We start from the raw sequence: 23,423 nt of genomic DNA on the forward strand, positions 1-23,423 counted from the left end.
CGGGCATGATTTGATCATAGATGTTACATAACAATGTTATTATGCATTGTCTCTGATTTGATTGATTTTTCTGAATCTGTAAAATATAAACACGCTCGGGGCAAGTTTCACTTTCTATGTCAAGTCGCGTGATAGGCGTTTATTCACTTCAAATAGTTTAATGCTTTTCCTATTCTCTGCTTTGAGAAGTTTATAACAAGATATTACGGTTCAGAAGGGTATCGCAACCCGACGTCAAATATCAATCAACGATAAGTTAAAAAAAAAGTCATTGTAAAATGTGTGCGATATTTCTACAAATCTGAATGTCATTTCGAGTCGTGGCACAAACCGCGGGTTCTGATTTATGAAAAGCATTGACTTGATTTAACCTGAAATTGGTGGTGAATTTGTTTCTATACGAAAATCACATATTTGCATAATCGCAGTACCCGCTTGACCCAAAAATACGTGACACATGTTTTCAATGGGTGAAAGCAAAAACTGAAAGCTCATTTACGAATGCGAAGTGAAGTGGCAGCGTGCTATCCGCAGCCAGACAGTCTCGCGACGTTTCCCTACTGTATTAATTAATCCTGCTCATTTATTGGAATGAGCGTATGTCAGTATGAGGCATTGCAATGAGTTGTAGACTAAATAAATGCGGTATTTGATTTTATACTAAATATCAGATTGCCTCAAGTTTAAACTCAGCGCCTAGACCGGCGGGCGGCGAGTGTGTAAAAGTTCTGGTATGGACGAAGAGCATAAGAAAGTAGCTGCAGCTGCCAAAGAACGCAGAATGTCTTCTAGATCTAACAGGTAGCCTACCCGGTACGATATACCGTAATAATTATGCATACAGTTGCACAGTAGCCCTAATCAATATACTAGACATACGTTGAGACGTTAGTAAACTTGAAAAGCATACCGGTACTTTTTTCTTCTACCACTGTTGGGTTTATTATAAATTGGTGAAAAAACGAAATTAAATGTATTCAAATACCATGACCATCGAATATAGTTGTTAGTCTCTTTAAGAATGACATCAAATTTTATTGACACCAGGCTTGTGTCGGACTTGAAACTGTATTATTTGGAATTCCAGATCAGAAAATATTTTTTAAATTTGTATTCGAAACAGTCCAGTATTTGGTTAGGGTCAGTGGTGGGATTCAATTTTTTTTGTCAGCCGGTTTCATCACAGAAGTCATATTTTTCAGCCAATTCTGTTACAAACAGAACATTGACAGTAACCAGTAATACTAACTGGTTCGCTGATCTCATATAATTCCGTGAGACGGTTCCATAGAACCGGTGCGAACCAGCTGAATCCCACCACTGATTATGGTCATTCCTGCCTGGTCTGATGACCCTCTCTGATAATATGAATTATATTTTGCAGTGATGAAACCGATGATGGCGAGAAGGGACCATTTCTCAGGAATGCACCGAACCGTGCAAGTAGGAAACGCAATGCAAGTGTTTCAGAGGTATGTAGACCTAATCCTATGCCCGCCCTTCGGAAATGTCCATGTTGTAATTCCTGTATACGCAAATTCCAACATTGAAAGATTTCAGTAATATTCATTTTTTTCTTTTTAGGCTGTCATGCGTACCAGCAAACGTACGATATACACAGCTGGTCGACCACCTTGGTATAATGAACAAGGAGAATTCAAAGAAGCATTTGTTATAGGTAAAGCCAGTGGTTCTCATATTTTATGATCTACAGCCCCCCCCCCTCCCCCCTTCCAAAGATTCATAACACTTATCGCTCTCTACTGGTGTAATTTAAGTTATGATTCTTTATAGTCTCGGTATCTCTTGGCACTTCAGTGGCCGTTAATTACTCCAATCAAGAGATTAATGTCCTTCATTTTTTAGTAAGAAAAGTACTCACCAAAAGTTTTTTTTTCTGGCATCATGGAGTTTTAGGTTACCTGGAAATTTGTCTCTCCACTTAGGTCAATTCGAAATGTTTTTTTCAAATTTAATTTAATCAAGTCTCAATGGTTTTGTTATCCTGACTCACACTGTAATTATGTATTTATCCGATATTTTCAATATGTGAGTTGACAATTATCCACTGAGTTATGCTGAATCGTCGGCGCTCCAGATTTTGTTCGCCTACTGTACATCAAGTTGTGTAAAGAGACTGAAACCTATGGGTAGGGGGTATATTCGCTTGGTAAAACAGACAGTCCCTGAACTCGTATTAGAACTACAATGAGGAAAATCTGAATAAAATTATGGCCTAACCCTAACCTGATACACACACTACGAGAGTATGGAATCGTCTCCATTCAATTTATTCATTCATTTCAGAATTAACTCAGCTCAACCCTAAATGTGTCTCTTTTCTTATTTTCATCCATTTTAGGTCTCGGTGGGGGAAGTGCTTCAGGCAAGACAACAGTTGCTACAAAGATTATTGAAGCATTAGATTTTCCCTGGGTTGTTCTGCTGTCCATGGATTCTTTTTATAAGGTATTGTTCTATTTACAACAAAAATATCTTTTGCTTTAGATTGAGTTTTTACAGGACTAACTATCTATGCTTCTTCTATGCTTTGAGTTTTCGTGGATCTGTATGTATGTAATGCAAGTAGCAAGAGTGACAGTAACTATTTCACATGATTCAAGTGTTTTGCTTCACACCAAGACAAATATTTTTATCTGTTTTCTTCAGAATATGTAAATTTCAGATAAAACATTACAAAAAATATATTGTTAGTATGCAGTAAGACTCTGGAAACAGACATTTGTTTAATAAGGTCTGATTTTCCTTAAGAGCGAATAAAAAAATATATCATTCTATAAAACAGTTTTCAAAGTTGCAGCTTTTGATTTTTCAAAAATTTGTACAATGCCTCAATGAAATCTTAGAGTGAAACTTGTGTTTTTGTAGATTGGATATTCAGGAAAAAAATTGTGTCATTCAATCTGGGAATATTACATTTTTCTCCTCTGTCAATAAGGGTACACACACAGTAGAGTGATCGAAACCATTCCTTGAGCAAATTTGAAAACAAAGTATTATTACTGAAAAGCTTTCCATATCAAGTCCACACTTCCGAAAACAAATAACCAACTAATACCATACCCAACATGGACTGGTAACCGAACGAGAGACCGTGATTCTTCATATGGTTAAGCAGTCTTACCGACTTTCCTCTCCTCCAGGATAAATATGTAAATCCTTTCCACACAATGTTTTTTGTTCGTTTTGGTCCATCTTTGCAATCTGTTATTGATTCTGACTTTGGTTTTCAGGTTCTCTCTCCTGAGCAGCATGAGCGAGCAGAACAAAATGAATATAATTTTGATCATATTGATGCATTTGATTTCGAGCTCTGCTGTGAAATGTTGCGAAATCTAAAACATGGAAAAAGTGTGGAAATTCCTGTTTATGACTTCACAACTCATGCAAGAAAGAAGTTATCGGTAAGAAGACTTTTTTCTCGTTTGTTACTTATCGATCTTGATCGGTAAGTATGTTGATAGGTATTTGTCTGTTTGTTTGTCTGTTAGACACTTTTGTATGTTACGCGATATCTTACGAAAGCGAGGTTGAATCTGCTCCAAATGTTGCATGTGCATTCATCATATCTCGGACCAGAAGCCTATTGATTCTGATTAATTATGTCCTATAGTTAGTGAGTTATTAATTAGTGATTGGGCACGCGGTGTCACTGTTGAGTCAGAGCAAAGGATACACGCCACTGGATCGATAAGTCGGCGGTCTCTTATCGCTATCTCGTTTTATTATTTTTATGTATTTTTCACTTCAAACAAGGGTCTGTAAGGAATCTTTGCATTTAGCATCTTGGTCAAATTTATTACATTCTGGAGAGGTGGAGTGCATTTAAGATTTAAAACCGCTTAGCCAACATAGTTAAGTTGTATGCTTCTGTCACTAAGCTAATGAAATCAATATATGTGTGACTAAAATATGTATGAGTAGGGTCATTGTCCGATATTGGGAGAGCAATATAAATTTCCTCCTACTCCTAATATAAATTTATGATTTCAGAAAACACTTTATGGAGCAAATGTAGTTATATTTGAAGGAATCATGTCATTCGTAAAGCCAGAACTGCGAAAGGTTTGTCTATTTTTATTATTATTCTATTTTATTGTTTTTTTTGCAAGAAAAATTTACAAAAAGTGAGAGGCAAGGCCTTACCTTTTTCGTTTCAATAGTTGCCATAATTTGGCTCAGAGATAAGGAGTCTTTTACTTCCAAGTCAGTGTGCCTGTGACCTTGTTTGACCTTTGTTTTTAAATTGTATCCAAAACTTTTCATTCACTTAACATTATAGGCACGAAAATTGATAAGGCTGAATTTCTAAATATTCTCAGTTTAGTTAAGCCGATGGAAGTACGTTTCTGTAGTTGGCTGTTTTTATCTATATTATTCAACATCTTTATTTGTGAAAATGGTGTGTGCCCATCTACGTCCTTATGCATCCATGAACAAAAATGGGAGATGGGCATCATGTCAATAATCTGATCAATTCCCAGTACATTTTACTATCTTATAGTTTTAGTTACTTCATTTTATTATTATATGCGAAGTTACATATCAGTAAATTATTTTTTTCAGCTCTTAGACATGAAAATATTTGTTGACACTGATTCAGATATCAGATTAGCTCGTAGATTACAAAGAGATATTACTGAGAGAGGAAGAAATTTAGAGGTTTGTATTAAATATTGCAGCTGTTTCCCGTTAGTTGATGTCGGTAAATGGTTTTTCTAATATTTATACCTAGTTGATGGTCTTTTATATTATAAAGTTATAGAAATATATATATCATATTTATTTATTTTTTATTTATTTATTCATTTTGTGTTAGAATGCATCTGGATTCGCTGCTTTACAATCAGTATTGTTTTTTGCACCTGATTTCGCCCTGAAATTTCATTTGTAGTTTATTTTTAGATTATGTATGTAAAATGTGCATTTTCACTTGATGAAAAAATGAACCACTGATCACTGATTTAAAGTAAAATATAGAATTCGCCGTTTCAAATATGACTAATTCTAATTACATTTTGTATAAACTTACTTTCATAAGTTTTTTTTGTTTTTTGGAATCCTTGACATTCTGTCCCCATTTAAAAGCTATTATTTGAAAGGGGTGAAACGAAGTAGTAGCCTGTTTTTATCTGTGCATGCAGAAGTTCAATTTTACACAAAAGTTTCAAAGTTGACATTAGTTTCACTGCAGACACAGTTTTGAAATATGAATCCCGATGTTGAATTAAATCCGAAGACATCTCTGCTTTATTTCCCACATTCTGACTTGTCTTGATTCATGATCTAATTTGTTTTTTGAAGGGAGTTCTCCACCAATATGATAAATATGTGAAACCAGCCTTTGAGAAGTTCATTGAACCCACGCTGCAGTATGCCGACATTGTAGTGCCGAGAGGTGAGAAGTATACTTTTATTTACACAAGTTTAATAATCATTATCTACAGCAGCAGTTCCCAATTGAGGCAAAAAATGAACAGAATTGTGTTAAACATAACGAACATATGATTCAATATTTTACATATTGTATTTTTTATTTTTGTTTTTGTTGTTTCTTATTTTGAATGCTGTAATATGAATCAATAAATTCATTTTACCTTTCTATGTCGTTTATTCTATGTAACGTAGTATCTGCCTCTATTGTTACTAACTGTTACATAACAATAGAGGTAGACACTACTTGCTGCAATTTTGCAAGCATCAGTTTTAAGTTTATCATTTTTTTTTGTGTAAATGCGTCGTGTAATTTTTCTTGATAATTTGGCCCTACACAAACAAAAAGTTTGGGAACCGTTGATCTACAGACATCTACATCGAAAAAAAAAATATATATATAGTTTTTCGTTAGTCAGCGCCAGCGGTCATTTATTGATTTCTTTATCAGTGCTCTGCCCACTTCAATTAAATTTTTGGGTTTGAGTGTAAACAATTAATATTGATTATTATTATTAAACTTCTTATTAGGGTATTAGCTATTATCTAATGATAATTTGGGAGCTTTAACCCAAAACGTGAAAGCTGAGAAAATGAGAAAACAATTTTTATTTTTAAATTTATGTAACTTTTCGAAATATTTTGGAGAATATTGTTTCAAACTATGACTAGATACCAGCTTGAAGAACACTCATTTCTTCATAATATTTTTGATCGAAACGTTTTTGAATTTATAACATTTGTACTTTTGTCTCAAGGTTCAAAACCCTCAGCATGTAGATATTTGTTGGCTGTTACTCAGTTGTGGCTTCTTTATCAGTACTCTGAATCATTACTCTGGAAAAATAAATTTTCTCGTAGTATGTGAACAAAGATGGGGGACACCGTAACGTAGAATGTGTACCAGGTTAGGGTTAGGCCATAATTTCAGGTACAAATACTACGGGAGTAACTTGGCTAGTCCCCAAACTTGTAATTGAACTAAAACAAGGAATAAAATATGGTCTAACCCTAACCTGGTACACATACTATGTTCAGGTGTCCGCCATCTTGATTCACATACTTTGGGAGTACCAATTCTTGTACATGAGTGGGGTGTAATTGTTCCCAGAGGGGTTACCCAAAATGCAGAAACTGGTTTAAATCGTCAAACGTCCTTTATGAGTTATTATCTACTGATAACTGTAAAACAGAAATGTTCAACATTTTGAGTCGGGGTGGGCAATATAACCAACTTCAGACATAGCTGGGCCACATGAAAAAAATAGCCAATCAAAGAGTCGCGGGGAAGGCAAGAGAAGAGAACGCGGCTATCGCTTAGCCTTCCAGTAGTAAAGACATCGGGCAAATTGGCAAAAAGACATCGGGCAAATTGGCAAAAGATTTCACGGACCTCCTGAAGTATGCGCACCAAGATGACGCACAACCTGAACTCATGTTGTGTACAAGGTTAGGGTTCAGGTTGGACGACATCTTGGAGCGCATAATTCAGGAGTACCGATTTAACTAATAAGAGCAAAAATTGTTATGTATTTTTACCCATTTAATAGGATTTTATGGTTGATGAGGAAAAATCTGAGTGTTCACAAGGGCCATACTAATTCTCTTGGCAGGCCGGGTTGTTGCTGCCTGTTGCACATCCCTGTTTTAAAAATATAAATTAAACCTAAATGTTGGGGCGCTCCCGTGTCATGTACACCAAGATGGCGCACAACCTGAACCGCAACCTGGTACACATACTATGTTCAGGTTGTGTGCCATCTTGGTGCACATGCTATTTGTGGTATGTGTTCATTTTACCAGGCTGGAGAAATACCTGTTCTCTGCTTATCTATATAATTTCTTGTTCCCTAATTGATCAGGTGGAGAAAATGAAGTTGCAATTGACCTGATAGTACGACATATTCATACACAACTGGAAACGGTAAGTAAGCTTGACAATACTTTTTGGGCGCTCCTGTAGTATGTGAACCAAGATGGTAGACACCTGAACATAAGTATGTGTACCATGTTAGGATTAGGCCATAATTTATTTTCAATTTTCGTTATTTTAGTTCTGTTATGAGTTCGGGGATTAGCCGAGTGACTTTCGTAGTATTTGTACCTGAAATTATGGCCTAACCCTAACCTGATACTGTGATACACACTATGTTTTGGTGTCTGCCATCTTGTTGCACATACAACGAGAGTATTGTTTCTTGGACAAAATTTGCTTACAGACAACTTGACGCGCCGAAGAAGCGGGCAGATTATACGCTGGGCTCTTCCCGGTTCACTCGTTATTACTCCGGGATTTCCTGTTTGTTTCTTTTTTCTCACTCATTCAGAAATAAAGGGAACTAATCCCTAAGTGAAGTTACAGACAACCGCTGCAGTGCTAAGACCTACTGATATAATGAAGAATGATAGTTCGCGCAAACCCATTTTTATTGTCGACATTAGACCAGGGCTTCCAAACTTTTAGGCTTGCAACCCCTTCCAATATATTAAAATATTCTGTGGCTCCTGACTTACAGCATTGTTGTGCAAGCACACTGTTTCTCTGATCCCATGTATTCTCTCAAAATCGTGAGATTTATGTTTTGCGCTGGTTTTAATAATTGTGCTTTGAATCAAAAGTCTTAAAAGGTACATCGTGCGAAATTAGTGTACTTTTTGTTACCCCTAAAATTCGTCGCGACCCACAATTTGGGGATCCCTGCTTTAGAATACCGTACCAAATGGGTTACATCTTACATGCACCGTAAATGACAACTAACGAATATTTGACTGGTTTACAAGTTATGTACCAGATTTATGCGAAGCATGTTATGTTAATGCAGCTTACGTAGCGACATACATCCACGTCCCGCGTCTGGTTTGAACCCTATGGTCACCACCTCAGCAATAACCGAAAAGATTCCAGTCCAATCCAAATTATACTTTTTCTTGTACCAGTGGCTACTTTTCTTATTGATTTGTTCAGAGTGTGAGAGTGCTTGGTCTTTATATTGTGCACTCTGTGTTTTATCACTGTGCTTGGTGTGTTTTTATAACCTGTGTGTTCTTCAAAAACGCAATAATATCAAGGAATTCGACTGTTTCTCATGGCATTTACTACCCATTGTAATTCCCACTACCAAATTCCGCTTTTTTTACAATTGGAAGGCATTGCCTAGGATTTAAGAATCGGACCAAACCCAAACTCCCCATCCCTTTGTAATATTAAAACATCTTACACAGGAATTTTTCGTAGCTTGGAGCAATTCTCAGGCCTTCAATACTCTTGGCGCGGCGGTGTGGCTCAACGGGCTAAGCGTTAGGAATACGCTCGCCACCGCACCTCTAACTACTCTGCGTGGGTTCGCAGGTTCGAATCCCATGCAGGGATGGTTATGTGCGAGAGGATTGCTGGACTCCTCGCCGTCGTTGGGTGGTTCACGTGACCGCTGGTCGGTTACAGCTTCCTCCACCACCAAGTCCATGCTTCCGAAAACAAACAATACAGTAAAACTAATCCCATACCCGACTTGGAATGGTACCGTAACCGGACGAGAGGCCGTGGTTCGCCATATGGATAAGCCGTCTTATCGGCTTTCCTCTCCCCCGGGATAAATATGTAAATCATTTCCCTGTCCTGAAAGCCCACGTTTTTCGCCGTACCCGCTAGCTGTCACAGTCTAATTTGGCAATTAAAAAATTCAGAACCTCCCTCTTCAAAAATTTCTGTCCTTGACTATGCATAAACACTCTTTCTGTTATTGGTATTTTTAGAGGAGTGCGTTTTACATATATTGCTGAATAGAGCTCTATCACACACTATTAAAAAAGCCTTGAGTGAAGCTTTAGGGCCTAATGGTTGACAAAAAAATAACCTATGTAAAATGGCACCAGACCGACCGGCTGGGTAGGGTTAATAAATCCTTTACTGGTATTATGCCCGACTTATAATCTGGCTTTTGCACAGTTCTAATAGTTCATAAAATGTATAAACATGTATTAATAATAACCAAATGATATTAGTAATTCCACACAAGTAATATTTCTGTATTCCTCCCCGATAAGAGAATTATTTTTTTGTTGCCGGGAGGAGTTCCCCCCCAGCTGGGAATGCAGCCATCACATTTTCATTTATTTCACTTTTCATTTTGCATGTCTCACTGCACATCACATGGAATACAGAGGAATCTCAATTTCAGGTAAAGTTGAAAACATTATTGTGCTGTATTCAAGAATTTCACTTTGCGTATTCTTCAAGGCACAAAAAAAATTGATAAGCACTCAGTCGAACGTGGGCCCATTCAATTAAAAACGGTTTTTCTATACTTTGTATTCATTTTTCTTTTCTTTCTTGGCAGAGACATTATGGTGCTCGTCCGTGAGTTATCTCTTTTCTCTCTTTATCTTGATTTTCTCTTATTCTCTTTACTTATCTTATATTATCTCATCTTTAACTTACAATGTTCCGATTGTATGCTATGGGTTAGTGCAAAGGTGCGCAATCACTTTTCTGAGTGGACCAGTTACCCATAATATCCTTGGTTACTGGGTCACAGGCTCAAAACTTAATATGAAAAACTATGAATAGAAAACAGTCTATTTACAAAAGCTAGTCCAATAGCTAGGCTAACGTACATATATAATACATACAGAGAGTCCTCGACTTACGACGTTGTTCCGTTCTTGAGAAGCGGTGTAACCCGAATCTCAGTGTAAGTCGGAACATTATATTGTACAGTACATAAATTACTCTATACATATCGTACTGTATTGTAAAGTATGGTTCTGTAATAAAATGTACAAATAATGCAAAAAAGTACTTTATTAAAAAAACAGAAAACAATTCCATATCACATGAATAAAAGCAAATACTGTACAGTACAGTATTATCTTTTATAATTTTTATGGAGTGCGCGTGCGTAACCTCGAAACAGCGTAAGTCGCGACCGTCGTAACCCGAGGACTCCCTGTATATAACAGAACCTATATAATAATAAGAAGAATCGGGGTGGGGTCATTGGGACATCATTTTCATTGATATTTTAAACGTAAATTTATATCTATATAAACTATAGTCGTAATTTCGGCAAACACAAAGACACACTTCGGTGGGCCAGATTCGGCCCGCGGGCCATATTTTGACCCCCAGAGTTGTTTACTTTAATATTTTCGTGAATTGAATGGTCAATTAGTCACCTAATTAATTAAGGAATTTCAAGGTGTCTGGATTATTTACAATCATTACAGTTTTTAAATGAAATTGAAGTGCTTGTCTTAATTACTGTAATTAACTCTGCTAATTATTAATTGAAAATCTAATTAGCAACTCATTTTTAACAGGAGCCAACTTGCCACAGCTCACCTTGGTCAGCCTTTGCCAAACACGTTGAATGTTCTAGAAAAGACAACTCAAGTTGAAGGAATACATACGATACTACGGTAAGAGTGATTTATTACTGGACACAAGGTGGACCTATAGATTGTTACTTATCGATCTTAAGATCGGTAAGTATGTTGATAAGTATTTCTCTGTTTGTCTGCCAGATGCACGCGATATCTCACGAAAGCGAGGTTGAATCTGCTTCAAATTTTGCATGTGCATCCATCATATCTCGGACCAGAAGCCTATTGATTTTGGATAAATTAGGTCGTATAATTAGCAAGTTATTAATTAATTAGTGATGTGACACGCGGCGTCACTATAGAGTCATGGATCGAAACCGCAGTTTCGATCGATAAGTCTTCAGTCTCCGACAGATATTCTCGTTTTGTTATGTTGTTGATGTGCGGATAATACATGGGGAATTACAGTATTTATTTTAGCCAACGATTCATTATTTTCATTGAAATTTTTTAACGAAAATTCACATCCATGAAGATTTACAGTGTCGCTTTTCCAGCAGGCATAAGTGAGCCGAATGAAACACTTTAGTGCAGGGGTCGACAACCTTTCCTCGCTCGCGGGCCAATATTAAGGTTGCAAGTCATTGGCGGGCTGCGCCTATTTTAAGAAAGTTGAAAAACCGAACGAATGATACTTTTTATAATAAAAGCAGTGATACATCTCTCGAATAGAATATAGATTTATTTCCTCATTGCATCTCATAAAATTCCATTTGAATATTGATTTGAATGAACCCTTTGCACTTAGCATCAACTTTTCTGCGTTTTGTTGCCATTTACTTAATTATAATTAAATTATATGCTTATTGAATGAGTAGTTGTGAAATATATAATTGTTAGGTTATAATATAATTTAGTCCAAAATATATATTCGTCAAAACGGATGTTTTGTTACTATAATTTAGTGAAGCGTCGCGGGCTGGATTATAGCGCTTCGCGGGCCGTAGGTTGCCGACCCCTGCTCTAGGGGGGCGGATCCGACCTGCGGGCTGTAATTGGTCCATCCTCTAGTTAGGACAACTGGCAAATCATACTGCTAAAACAATGTTTTGCAACTATCTTTCCATTTTCAGAGACCGTACAACAAACAGAGATGAATTCATATTTTACTCCAAACGTTTAATGAGATTATTGTTTGAGTTCGCACTCTCGTTCCTTCCTCATGAAGATCACGTAGTCGACACACCACAAGGTACTAAGTACGAAGGACGAAAATTCAAGGGAAGTGGGGTATGTAGGTATTCTCATACACTCAAGTTCTTGGTCCAGTAATCGATTCACAACACCAATACAAAGTAATAAATAGGCTTACAAATGTATTTGTTTATGTTCAATCAGTCTTCTTCAGACAATCATATTTCAATTATAGCTTGTATTTGGGTGCTCCAGAAGTGTATGAATCAATATGGAGGTAACTAACTTTGTTTGCCTACTTTACATCAATTTGTGTAAAGGGACGAAAGCCTATGAGCAGGGGGGATATTCACTTGGCTAACACGAACAGTTCCTGAACTCGTAATAGAACTAGAATAAGGAAAATCAGAATAAAATTATGCCCCAACCCTAACCTGGTACACATACTGCGGGCGTGCAGATTGAAACAGCATTTAGAAGTCAGAGTTAGTACGTTTCGGCATTGATATCCTAAACGTATACTTTACATTTTTGACCTGGCACTGGAATTGGCATAACTTTAAAAAACGGCCCTATTGAGGTGTGTCCACAAAATATAGGCAAATTATCTAAAGCAGGGCATCTGATTCTTTATCTAGTTCAGGGTGGTCCAAACCCATGCCTGCGAGTCACATGTGGCCCGCCACTTCAATATCTGTGGCCCGCGTCGCATTCGGAGAGGAATCAAAAAATCGCATTTCGTGTTGTTTCGTCATAAAATTAACCAAAAGATTTTTTGACATATTGTTGCATCACTAATGTCACTGAATTGACTAGTGTTATGGCTTGCTGAGGCAACTAGCGAAGTTAAACAAGTGAAGTTCTTGGCACTATTGTGGCCCGCGAACAATGCAGAAATAATTTTGTGGCCCGCGGAGCTGCAAATCTTGGACCACCCTGATCTAAAGGTTTAATGCCACTGGAAAAATTGGGAATTGAGAACCCGTAAATTCAGACAAAACTTTCAACCAGGCGATGGAACGGACAGCAATTCCAAATTTAGATTATCAGAAGGAGCAAAATTAACTCGAAACTTTTAATCGTTCACCTCCTGACTCCCTCAATGCAATTTAAATTTTTTTCACACAGTTATGTGGAGTTTCAATTCTTCGTGCTGGAGAAACCATGGAATCAGCTTTGTTTTCTGTTACAAAGGACATCAGACTCGGAAAAATTCTGATACAGACAAACCCGCAGACAGGAGAGCCAGAGGTGAGACAATTGTCTGTCTGTTTTAGGGCAGACTTGAGAAATATACAGACAGATGTGCCATAGTTATGCCTATTGTCTGTCTGTCTGTTGCTGGGCATACTTAACAAACATACAGACAGACGAGCCATATTTAGGCCTATTGTCTGTTCGTCTGCCTGGTGTTGGGCAGACTTGTCAAAAAGTAGACAGGGGAGAAAGACAATTGTCTGCCTGTTTTAAGACGGTCTCGATGTTCATTCCGACAGGGAGACAAGAGATAAAACCTATGTCTGTATGTCTGTCTGTTGAAGGCCAGACTTGAAAGGAAAAGTCGTCAATACAGACTAGGCTTGCACGTAATTTACGGATTTACGGAATTACGGAATTATTTCGAGTTACGGAAGCGAAGTTACGAATTACGTAAATTCGTAATTATTGGTCGAGCGCTTTCGCGATTGAAACGAGCTCTCTTCAGAGCAGTCAATTCCGTCGATTGTAAAAAATTAAAGTTTGTTAGAGTTCCGGTATTCGCAGCCGTTTTTCTCTCTTGTTACGCAGATGGAGAAGGCATAACGCGTCGCATTTACTAACCTATTATCAACTTATCTAGCATGGCAAATGTACATATTAAGCGTAGATATGGCATAGAATTGTGTTGAGACCGATGGACGCCAACACACCTGGTTTCAACTTCTTCGGGTGAAATGACTAAAGAATGTAAGAGATCAACTTACCAAACATGGTCTATTTGTAAATGCCGTGATAATTAATGTCGCGCTTATCAAACAGCAATATGACGACGGAAGAGAAATTGCGTAATGAACCAACGCAACTTAGTCTTTTCGGCATCGGTAAAGCGACTCAGACGGCAGAGAAACAACAAAAAGACGGGATTTCCCATGTTTATTCTGCGCGAGATCCATTTTCTATTACAAAATCTTGATGTTCTGTTACCGGTTTTATCGTTATATATCTGTCCGTACTTGGCCTTGTTTTCACAATGCCTCGCACTATTTCGGCCAAATATGTCTTTACAAAATCTTTAAGTCTTTACCAAATGCGGCAACTTATTTTGATTTATCGTCGACTCAAATACCACCGGCACTCGACCAAACTTGTGTCGATCTTAGCCGATAGGATTGTCGACTTGAGTTAGAAAAGTAAATTAATATTTTCGTGAGTGCAAAATAAATGTCACAAATGCATTGTTTTGCGATATAACTTTGTATTTTCGGAGAAGGCATGTCATATAAGTACGGTATTTAAATTATGCGCAAATAATTAATATTTGATCTAAATTTATCGCAAATAATGTTATAACATTTAGGCCGCGAAATGATTTAATGTAAAAAAAAGCATGGTAATCGGAATATCGTCAATAAGTCGGCATCAATAATTATTATAAAATGCTAACTAGGTAGTAAAGTCGGATAATGTAAAAAAACGGTACGATAACAAGTCTTCGTCGCGAGGCAAGCACAAGTATAATCAAACGAGAGAATACGCTCGTCGTTGATTTATAAATTAGAAACCCGGAATTTTTATTTAATACGAAACTCGTATTAATACGTTAATACGATTTTAAAAAAGTCAACTATCGTTTCATAAATATTACCACTTACCAGTGTTGGTAATGATAAAATTGATCGCATAAAATTAGGTGATAAAGTTGATAAAGGAAAATCAAAGCTAACACAAAAGATAAAAATCAGAATAAAATTAATTTGAATTCACTCCTCGATATTTGTCTTTAGCATCTGTCGCCGGCGTGTAGTACTGGCGGAAATATGAAAACCAAACTGTCCCAACTGTCGATATCCCATTCGGAATAGAAGTGGATTAAATTGGTTGTTATGATAGGTTTAAATGTGTGAAAAAAAATATCGCAATTACGGGGTCATTACGTAATCGATTTGGCCGTAATTACGGAATTGATTTTTGTCAATTACGTGCAAGCCTAATACAGACAAACATGCAGACAGGGAACCATAAATTAATCCAAACAACAATACAAACAGGATAGCTTGTGGTTTGGCCATTGATCGTCTTTCTGTTGTAGTACAGACTTGGCAAATACGCAGACAACAAGCCAGTTGAAAGACATTTGTCTGTTTGTTGTAGGGTAGACTTGGTAAACATGCAGACAGAGGAGCCAGAGGTAAGACATTTGTCTATCTGGCTGTTTTAGGGCAGACTTGGAAAGACAATGACACAGACAAACATGCAGACAGAGGAGCCAGAGGTGAGACATTTGTCTATCTGGCTGTTTTAGGGCAGACTTGGAAAGATAATGACACAGACAAACATGCAGACAGAGGAGTCAGAGGTGAGACATTTGTCTATCTGGCTGTTTCAGGACAGACTTCGAAAAATAATGACACAGACAAACATGCAGATAAAGGTGAGACAATTGTCTGTCTGTATTAGGGCAGACTTGAGAAACATACAGAGAGTGAAGCAGCATAAAGTAAGACAGTTGTCTGTCTGTTGTGGGGCATACTTGACAAACATACAGACAGGGGGGCCGCCTAAAGTGAGATATTTGTCCGTCTGTCAGTTGTAGGATGAGATATATATTGATATTGACAAACATGCAGACAGGGTAGCCAGAGTTAAACAGTTGTGTGTTAGTCTGTCTGTTATGAGGCAGACAGGTAAAACGATTGTCTGCCTGATGTATGGCAGCTTCGACAAATATACAGGCAAGGTCACCAAAAGTGAGACATCTGTCTACATGTTGTTGAGCATATTCGACAAACATGCAGACAGGATAGGCAGGCGTAAGACTATTGTCAGCCTGTTGGCGGGTGAAAGTCAGTTGTCTGTCTGGCAGCCTTGATACGGCTTTGAACCACCTCATTGTGCATTGTTTACCTCTATGTTATATGAGATTTCAATGGAAACCGTCAATACAAGATTTAAAACTACTACTCCACCACACCATAGAGATAGCTAGGTGACAAGCATATCATCTATTTCCCTCAGCCTTGCAAATTGAAATCCAACTGTATTAAAAAGTCCAATTCTATTTCAGCTCCATTATCAAAGGCTTCCACGCAAGATCAAAGAAGATCATGTAATATTGATGGATGCTACAGTTGCCACAGGGGCTGCAGCAATGATGGCAATTCGTGTGTTGTTGGATCACGATGTTAAGGTGAAAAATCTGTCCATAAAATCTTAAAATATTTAAAATTGCAAAGGAAATTTATCGATACCATATATTGTTTTGGCCCTCGCAGTAAAAATACTTAAACAATTACTGATTAAAAAAACAACAAACCTGGTTAAAATATATTGAGAATGAAGTTCAGAACATAATGAAATTGTCATTAACACCCTGTATATTTATTTAATGCTCGTCTGGGTATTAATAAATTTGTGGAACTGAAACGTTGACCCTTTTTGGGTTGGTTCTGTGAGTCCCTTCAAAAAACTTCTCACTAATATGCCCTAAAACAGTGGGCCCCAAACCACAGGTCAATGACGGCGCCCACGCAATGATTTAATATGGCCCGTCGAACTTAAGTGAAATAGTCAGCACTTGATGTTTTTTAGATACTGCCAATTGTTACGTCATTATCACAGTTTGAGCATGTGTATATTCGTAACAATTCATACCAGTATAGGCCCATTGTGATTGCTTCCCTCTTCTGGCCTGTGAATATCCTTCCCGCTTCTAATTTTGGCCCTTGGTAAATCAACTTAGGGAACAACTGCCCTAAAACCTCACTTATGGCTTTTTTGAAGCATATGCTCGCGTTCTATTCAGTGTGATGGGACTATAGAGCCATTTCTAATCATTTTTTTTTGAGTTATCAAGAACTAACTTCATAACAAAATTAAATTTGTAACAGAACTCTATGAACACCTGCGCAAAAAGATATAATTATTTTATGGATTTACATTTTTTTTTCAGGAGGAAAACATTCTTTTTGTTACTTAAAAATTTAGGAAACTTGAAAAAAGGTCGGGAACAACTGACCTTGAACTTCAGTCATCGCTCTTTAGATTCATAAGCTTGAGTTCTATTCAAAAACTAACTTCATAACAAAATTAAATTTGTAACAGAACTTTATATCAGGGGTTCCCAAACCGCGGCCCGCGGGCCAAATCTGGCCCGCATAACGATTTAAAATGGCCCGCCGAACTTGAGTGAAATAGTGTGGAAATAAGTGCAACAGATTTTGTTTCACCTTTTTGCATCCTAGATAGCGCCAAGTGTTATGCCATTATCACACTTTGAGCATGTGTTTTTATCGTAACAATTTATTTAAAGCGTTATCTCAGTTATTCGTACCGGTATTATGAATACATAGGGCAGTAATTTAGTTGTGAACCATAAAAGCTTAGACATGCCACGCACTTTCGGGCGCTACATTCTTCCGGTCCGCGAACATCCCTCCGCTTCAAATTTTGGCCCACGGTCAATTAAGTTTGGGAACCCCTGCTCTATATGAACACCCTGCACAAAAAAAAAATCATGAAGTATGTCCATTGTGTCAAATTTTCATAAAAATAAAAAAAATTTTCTCAGGAGGAGAACATTCTTCTTGTTACATTACTGATGGCAGAATCAGGAGTTCATTCTGTTGCTTATGCTTTTCCTAAAGTAAAGATCGTGACAACTCTCGTAGATAAAGAACTCAATGAAAATTTCCATATTGTACCTGGGATAGGTGAGATTTAATTGATAACATAAATTTAGAAGAGCCACTGTGCTTTTTTGGTACTCCCGTAGTATGTGCAACAAGATGGCGGACACCGGAACGTAGTATGTGTATCAGGTTAGGGTTAGGCCATAATTTCAGGTATAAATACTACAGGAGTCACTTGGCCAGTCCCCGAACTCGTAATAGAACTAAAATTAGGAAAATTGGAATAGAATTATAGCCTAACCCTAACCTGGTACACATACTACGTTCCGGTGTCCGCCATCTTGTTGCACATACTACTGGAGGGCCTATTTAGAAAATGCCTTCATGTGTCCAATCACCTTATCAGTGGTTTAATTTTCACCATTTTGAAAATATACTTTGCATGAACAGAATATAGAGAATCATGTGAAAATGGCTTTTCATTATGAAGGTAGAAACAGACTTATCAACTAATGTCTTTGAGATGAAATAAAAATTTCATATAATCTCTGTCCTTCTGAAACTAAATTTTTATTCATTTTGTATGCAGGTAACTTTGGAGACAGATATTTTGGGACGGAATGATTGCAAATTTCAAGAATATATACCAATTTCGCTATGCAGTTCGAAAAGATAAGAAAGATTAAAATCAAAATTATATAATGAAAACAGAGAAAAGCCTCCAGCACAAATATCAAGCATATTTTTTGTTTCATGTATAAAATTCTCGTCGCTCCAGAAGTGTGTGTACCAATATGGAGGTAACTCATTTTATTCGCCTACTTTACATCAAGTTGTGTAAAGGGACTGAAACCTATGGGCAGGGGGATATTCACTTAGCTAACACAGACATTCCCCGAACTCGCAATAGAACTAAAATGAGGGAAATCGGAATAAAATTATGGCCTAACCCCAACCTGGTACGCACACTACGGGAGTACCAAATTGTCTGGTTAGAGCAATTACCTTATTTTTAAGGGATATGTTGTTGAAAATGCTTTGCGAATGCTTTTATTTTATTTACATAATTCTATAATTGAAGTGTTGTGCTGAAAATTTTAATGTTTTCAATTATACATATTTTTTTGGTGAAATTTCTCTATTCTCTTTCAAAAAGGCTTTGTATAAGTGTACGCTGTGATATTTTTTTCCCTATATCCACTCATCCAGCTCTTTATAAAGGTTTTATACAAGCATTTGAGCCTGCCAGTAAAGAGTGTTTCCCTGTTAGACATAGCCAGTGGTGGGATTCAACCGGTTCCTACCGGTTCTATTGAACCGTCACACGGAATTTATGAGATCAACGAACCGGTTAGCATTACTAGTTACTGCCTTTTTGTCAACAGAACCGGCTGAAAAATATGACTTTTTTGATGGAACCGGCTAACAAAAAATTTGAATCCAATCACTGGGCATAGCTACCTATGTATTATAAATGGAATAGGATTTTTATCTAGTAGAACAAAGCCAGTAACACGTCTCGTCCATTTACCAGACCATGGGATTAAGTAGCCATTTCTTTCTTTGAGATGTATGGACTTGACAAAGTCCGATCATTTTGGCCCATTTGCACATGAGCGTGTCCATGTCTTTTATCACCATAATATACAGATTTTTCACTGCTATTTTAACAATCATTATCACTCAATGCTGCCTTTATATTTCTAGTTGGTGTCAATTTTAAAAATAGTGGTCGATGGTTAATTTTCTGCAATTTAAAGATAGCATGGCAACATTTCATCATTATTATTTAGATCAGTGTTTCTTAAACTTTTCGAGCCGCGCCCCTTTTTTATAATTTGTCAAGTTTCACACCCCACCTTAGAACTAACTAGCTAACAATAAGCTACAAATAACTGATAGTAAGGCGGAAGTATGTTTTATTCAAAAAACACGTTGAAAATACCTGGATGCAACGTAAAGATTCAAAGAAAAAAATTAGAAATCAAAAGTAAGGCAGGCAAGATCAAGTCCAACAAATATTTTTTTTCCTAATAAGCTTCACGCCCCCTCAAAAAAATGACGACGCCCCATCGTTTGAGAACCACTGATATAGATGACTCAAGTCTAGTTCACACTTATATATCATTATCTGAATATAATTCTGCCATTTTGCAATTGTAAATAGGGGGCTCCCGAAGTATGCGAACCAAGATGGCGGACATCGGAATGTAATATGTGTACTAGGTTAGGGTTAGGCCATAATTTTAGGTATAAATACTACGGGAGGCTCTTGGCTAGTCTTCGAACTGATAATAGGACTAAAATAGGGAAAATTGGAAAAAAATTATCGCCTAACCCTAACCTGTTACCCATGTTACATTCCGATGTCTGCCATCTTGGTTCGCATACTTCGGGAACACCGTAAATAGAATACGTTTTAGTCCTGTCTTTATATTTTATCATAATTTTATTGCTCTGTTTGAACCTTGCTTTAAAGTTATTCTACACAAGAGTACTTGAGAACCTTACAATCTCTGATACTTCAAAAATATGTATGACCTCCACGTATTGATTAAAAGATAAAAAAAAAATTATAATCTGTGATTTTTTAAGTTTATGTCAGTAGGTTTAAATTTATATCAGTAATACTAGACAGAAGATCTCCCCACCCCATGACAATAATCCGTTTCATGTTTTTGTTATAAACTAGGCCCTGTATGTAATAATTTTTCACACATAGATCTGCATCTTTTATTCTCAAATCAAAATCATGACAATGTATCTACAGGATTAAAAACAAGTAAATACTCTAAATAAAACTGCCAGAAAGATTTTCGTTTTTTTAATTTATGTTTCAACTTTGCCTTGAAAAGTAATAATGTATATTTTAAATCTGACTGGGACTGACAAATTAGTATGGCGCTTTGAAAACTTTAATTTCATGCAGTGATATTTGCGCTTATATCAAGTGACAGGATTTAATATTTTAAGAATAGATTCCTTCTGTATATAACTCTATAGTCATAACAGTGTATCTACAGGAAGAAACATCTGAATGGAACTGCTAGAAAAGTTAACTCTGCCTCGAAAATTAATAATGCATATTTTAATTCTGACTCTACCAAGAAATTAGTTGTGAACTTTAATTTTTTGTAGTGATATTTGCACTTATATCAAGTGACAGGATTTAAAATTTTAAGAACAGATTCCTTCTGTATCTAACTCTTTAACAATAGTTTTTCCCACATTTAAAAAAAAATTATGGCGAACTTATAAATTTTGCTCATGTTACATCGTTTACAATCTAATACATATATTTTAAAACGCCAAATACCCTCGCGTCAATTGCTGTGAATCAATATTTTCCGTTTTTTATTTTACTATGTTTTTCTTTCTATTAATTCTTGCACGACGAAATAAATATCTGAAATCTGGTAATCGTCAACGGAGGTGTACATTACTCATTTGCTGATGCTCAAAAATTAAAAAAATCGAATTCTCCGATCCCAAGAACAGGTTTGACCATCTGAGCAATATAATCTAAGTTTTCGGTGACTGTACATTTGAACCCCCATGTACATTTGAACCCATGCGTATGCCCACGGGTTCAATCTATATGCGGGTGCTAAAACCCATGGGTTAGGGTTAGTATGGGTTTAACTATCCGTGAAACAAAAATGCAATAGCATACAGGTGCAATTGTCATGGGTTCAAATGTACGTGGGTTCAAATGTAATGGAACCTAAGTTTTCATATTCTTTTGTATGTATGTGTGTCTGAATTATTTCCTGACAACAATATTCATTCGCCTAAACTTTAGAATTATCTGACACAAAGCTTATATAATTCTTGTTAACTGTTCATGTGTGCTTTTTGTATTGTTCTCACTTTATGAGATTTTATAGTTCAACTCAATACCATGCGTTTGTGAAATCATAATCAGAATCTCTGACACGCTTTTTTCAAGTTTTATGTAATTTATCATGTTTGAAGAATTATATAAACATAGCTTATCTGTTATAAAACAAAAATGATAAAATTGATTTCGACTGGGTGAGGGGTCTAACAGATAAGAATTCTCATGCTTATCCCAGGAGAGATGGCTTTATCGTAAGAGAAAGGACCTCCTGGTCCAGGGGTCGGCAACCTACGGCCCGCGACGCTTCATTGAATTATATTAACAAAACAGCTGTTTTGACGATTATAATCTTTAAGTATCAGAATTTATTGTGAGATGCGTGTAGACTAAATTATATTATAATCTAACAAGTATAATATTGAAAATTACTCGTTTCATTAGCCTATAATTTAATTATAATTAGACAAATGGCAACAAAACGCAGAAAAGTTGATTCGAGTGCAAAGGGTTCAATGGTGCCGAAAATATTCAAATGAGATTTTTTGAGATGCAATGAATCTATATTATATTCGAATTTGGTTTTCATAGTTCTAAAAATATGTGTGGCCCGCCAATGACTTCCAACCAGTGTTCCCTCTAAGGTGTGCGCGCGCACACAGCTTCCAGAGGCTGCGCACACGCATAGATTTACTGCGCACGGACGTATTTCGATGTAATGTAACAATGTGCTTGGTTGGCAGGTTGAGAAAGTTTGTTGTTGGCCCACTTATTACCCGGTTAGAACGCCAAAATTTCTTCATTGGTTTTTGCACAAACATTAGTCATTTCCAAAAAAGTGCACACACACCAAAATTTCTGCGCACACATACTACAAAAAATTATTGAGGGAACATTGCTTGCAACCCCTAATTTTGCCCGTGGGCGACTTGCTGACCCCTGTCCTAGGCGGTTACCAATCCATGTCCAGAAATAGTTAATGAGTTGTACAAAATAGGATATCAACCTGAAATTGTGAAATGCCACTGTTGGGATAATATTTTTATATTTATACCAATAACCATATGGCAAGGGGTTTACCATGGTTGCGGGTTCAGACTCTCCTTTTGAAATGTAGAAAAAGGCATTTTTTCCGTATCAAACATAGCAATTTTTCGCAGCTTGTAACGCTTTTCAGACCCTTAAGAACCCACGTTTCCAGGCCTCCGTTAGTTGACAACAATACCGGGTTATCCGTTGATCTAATGTTGAAGTCTAAATTATTTACAACTCCAGTTACATTCCATGCATAATTTCGCCTTGCTATCTTTTAGCTAGTTATTCTTTAGGTGTGCCGCGAGACTTGACAAATTCTAAGGAGGCGCGACTTTATAAGTTTGAGAACCATTCCAGCCTCACCAAGTATGCAAACCATAAACTCGGTTGACTATACGTTTACTGCACACAATTTCTGGTTTCATTCACAATACAAGAAGACAAATTTTAACTTGAATTTAAGAAAGTAACACACAATGAAATCAAAAGAAGAATATTGAAAATATTGCAATTTCCCAACAAGAAACTGTTGTCAACTGAACGAGCCAGTATTTCATATTCAAAGTTGAAAATATTTGACTCTCATCAGATAAACGGTTTCTCATTGGGTTATATGTAGTGATACCATTTTCAGGTTTAATATTGATTTTTGGGTACTCCCATAGTGTGTGTACCAGGTTAGGGCATTATTTCATTCCAATTTTTTCTTATTTCAGTTCAATTACAAGTTCGGGGACTGTCTGTGTTAGCCA

General features: G+C 36.8%; 1 protein-coding gene across 2 annotated transcripts; it reads left to right on the forward strand.

Moving 5' to 3' along the window:
* The first annotated feature begins 217 nt into the window (after positions 1 to 217).
* On the forward strand, positions 218 to 21,638 carry LOC120345268 (uridine-cytidine kinase-like 1). 2 transcript variants are annotated; one of them, XM_039414646.2, is made up of 16 exons: positions 218 to 801; positions 1,385 to 1,472; positions 1,585 to 1,678; positions 2,363 to 2,469; positions 3,255 to 3,425; positions 4,015 to 4,086; positions 4,588 to 4,683; positions 5,326 to 5,419; positions 7,317 to 7,378; positions 9,792 to 9,811; positions 10,774 to 10,872; positions 11,910 to 12,066; positions 13,099 to 13,221; positions 16,235 to 16,357; positions 17,738 to 17,879; positions 18,388 to 21,638. In XM_039414646.2, the coding sequence occupies exons 1-16, from the start codon at positions 734 to 736 to the stop codon at positions 18,420 to 18,422; spliced, it is 1,551 nt and encodes a 516-aa protein (XP_039270580.2). In that variant the 5' UTR covers positions 218 to 733; the 3' UTR covers positions 18,423 to 21,638. The 2 variants fall into 2 exon arrangements, with proteins under 2 accessions (XP_039270580.2, XP_039270581.2); XM_039414647.2 differs by lacking the exon at positions 9,792 to 9,811 and adding an exon at positions 9,616 to 9,632 and having other exon boundaries at positions 221 to 801.
* Positions 21,639 to 23,423: the final 1,785 nt, after the last annotated feature.

Source organism: Styela clava, chromosome 8 (assembly GCF_964204865.1).
Source record: "Styela clava chromosome 8, kaStyClav1.hap1.2, whole genome shotgun sequence".
Classification (NCBI taxonomy): domain Eukaryota; kingdom Metazoa; phylum Chordata; class Ascidiacea; order Stolidobranchia; family Styelidae; genus Styela; species Styela clava.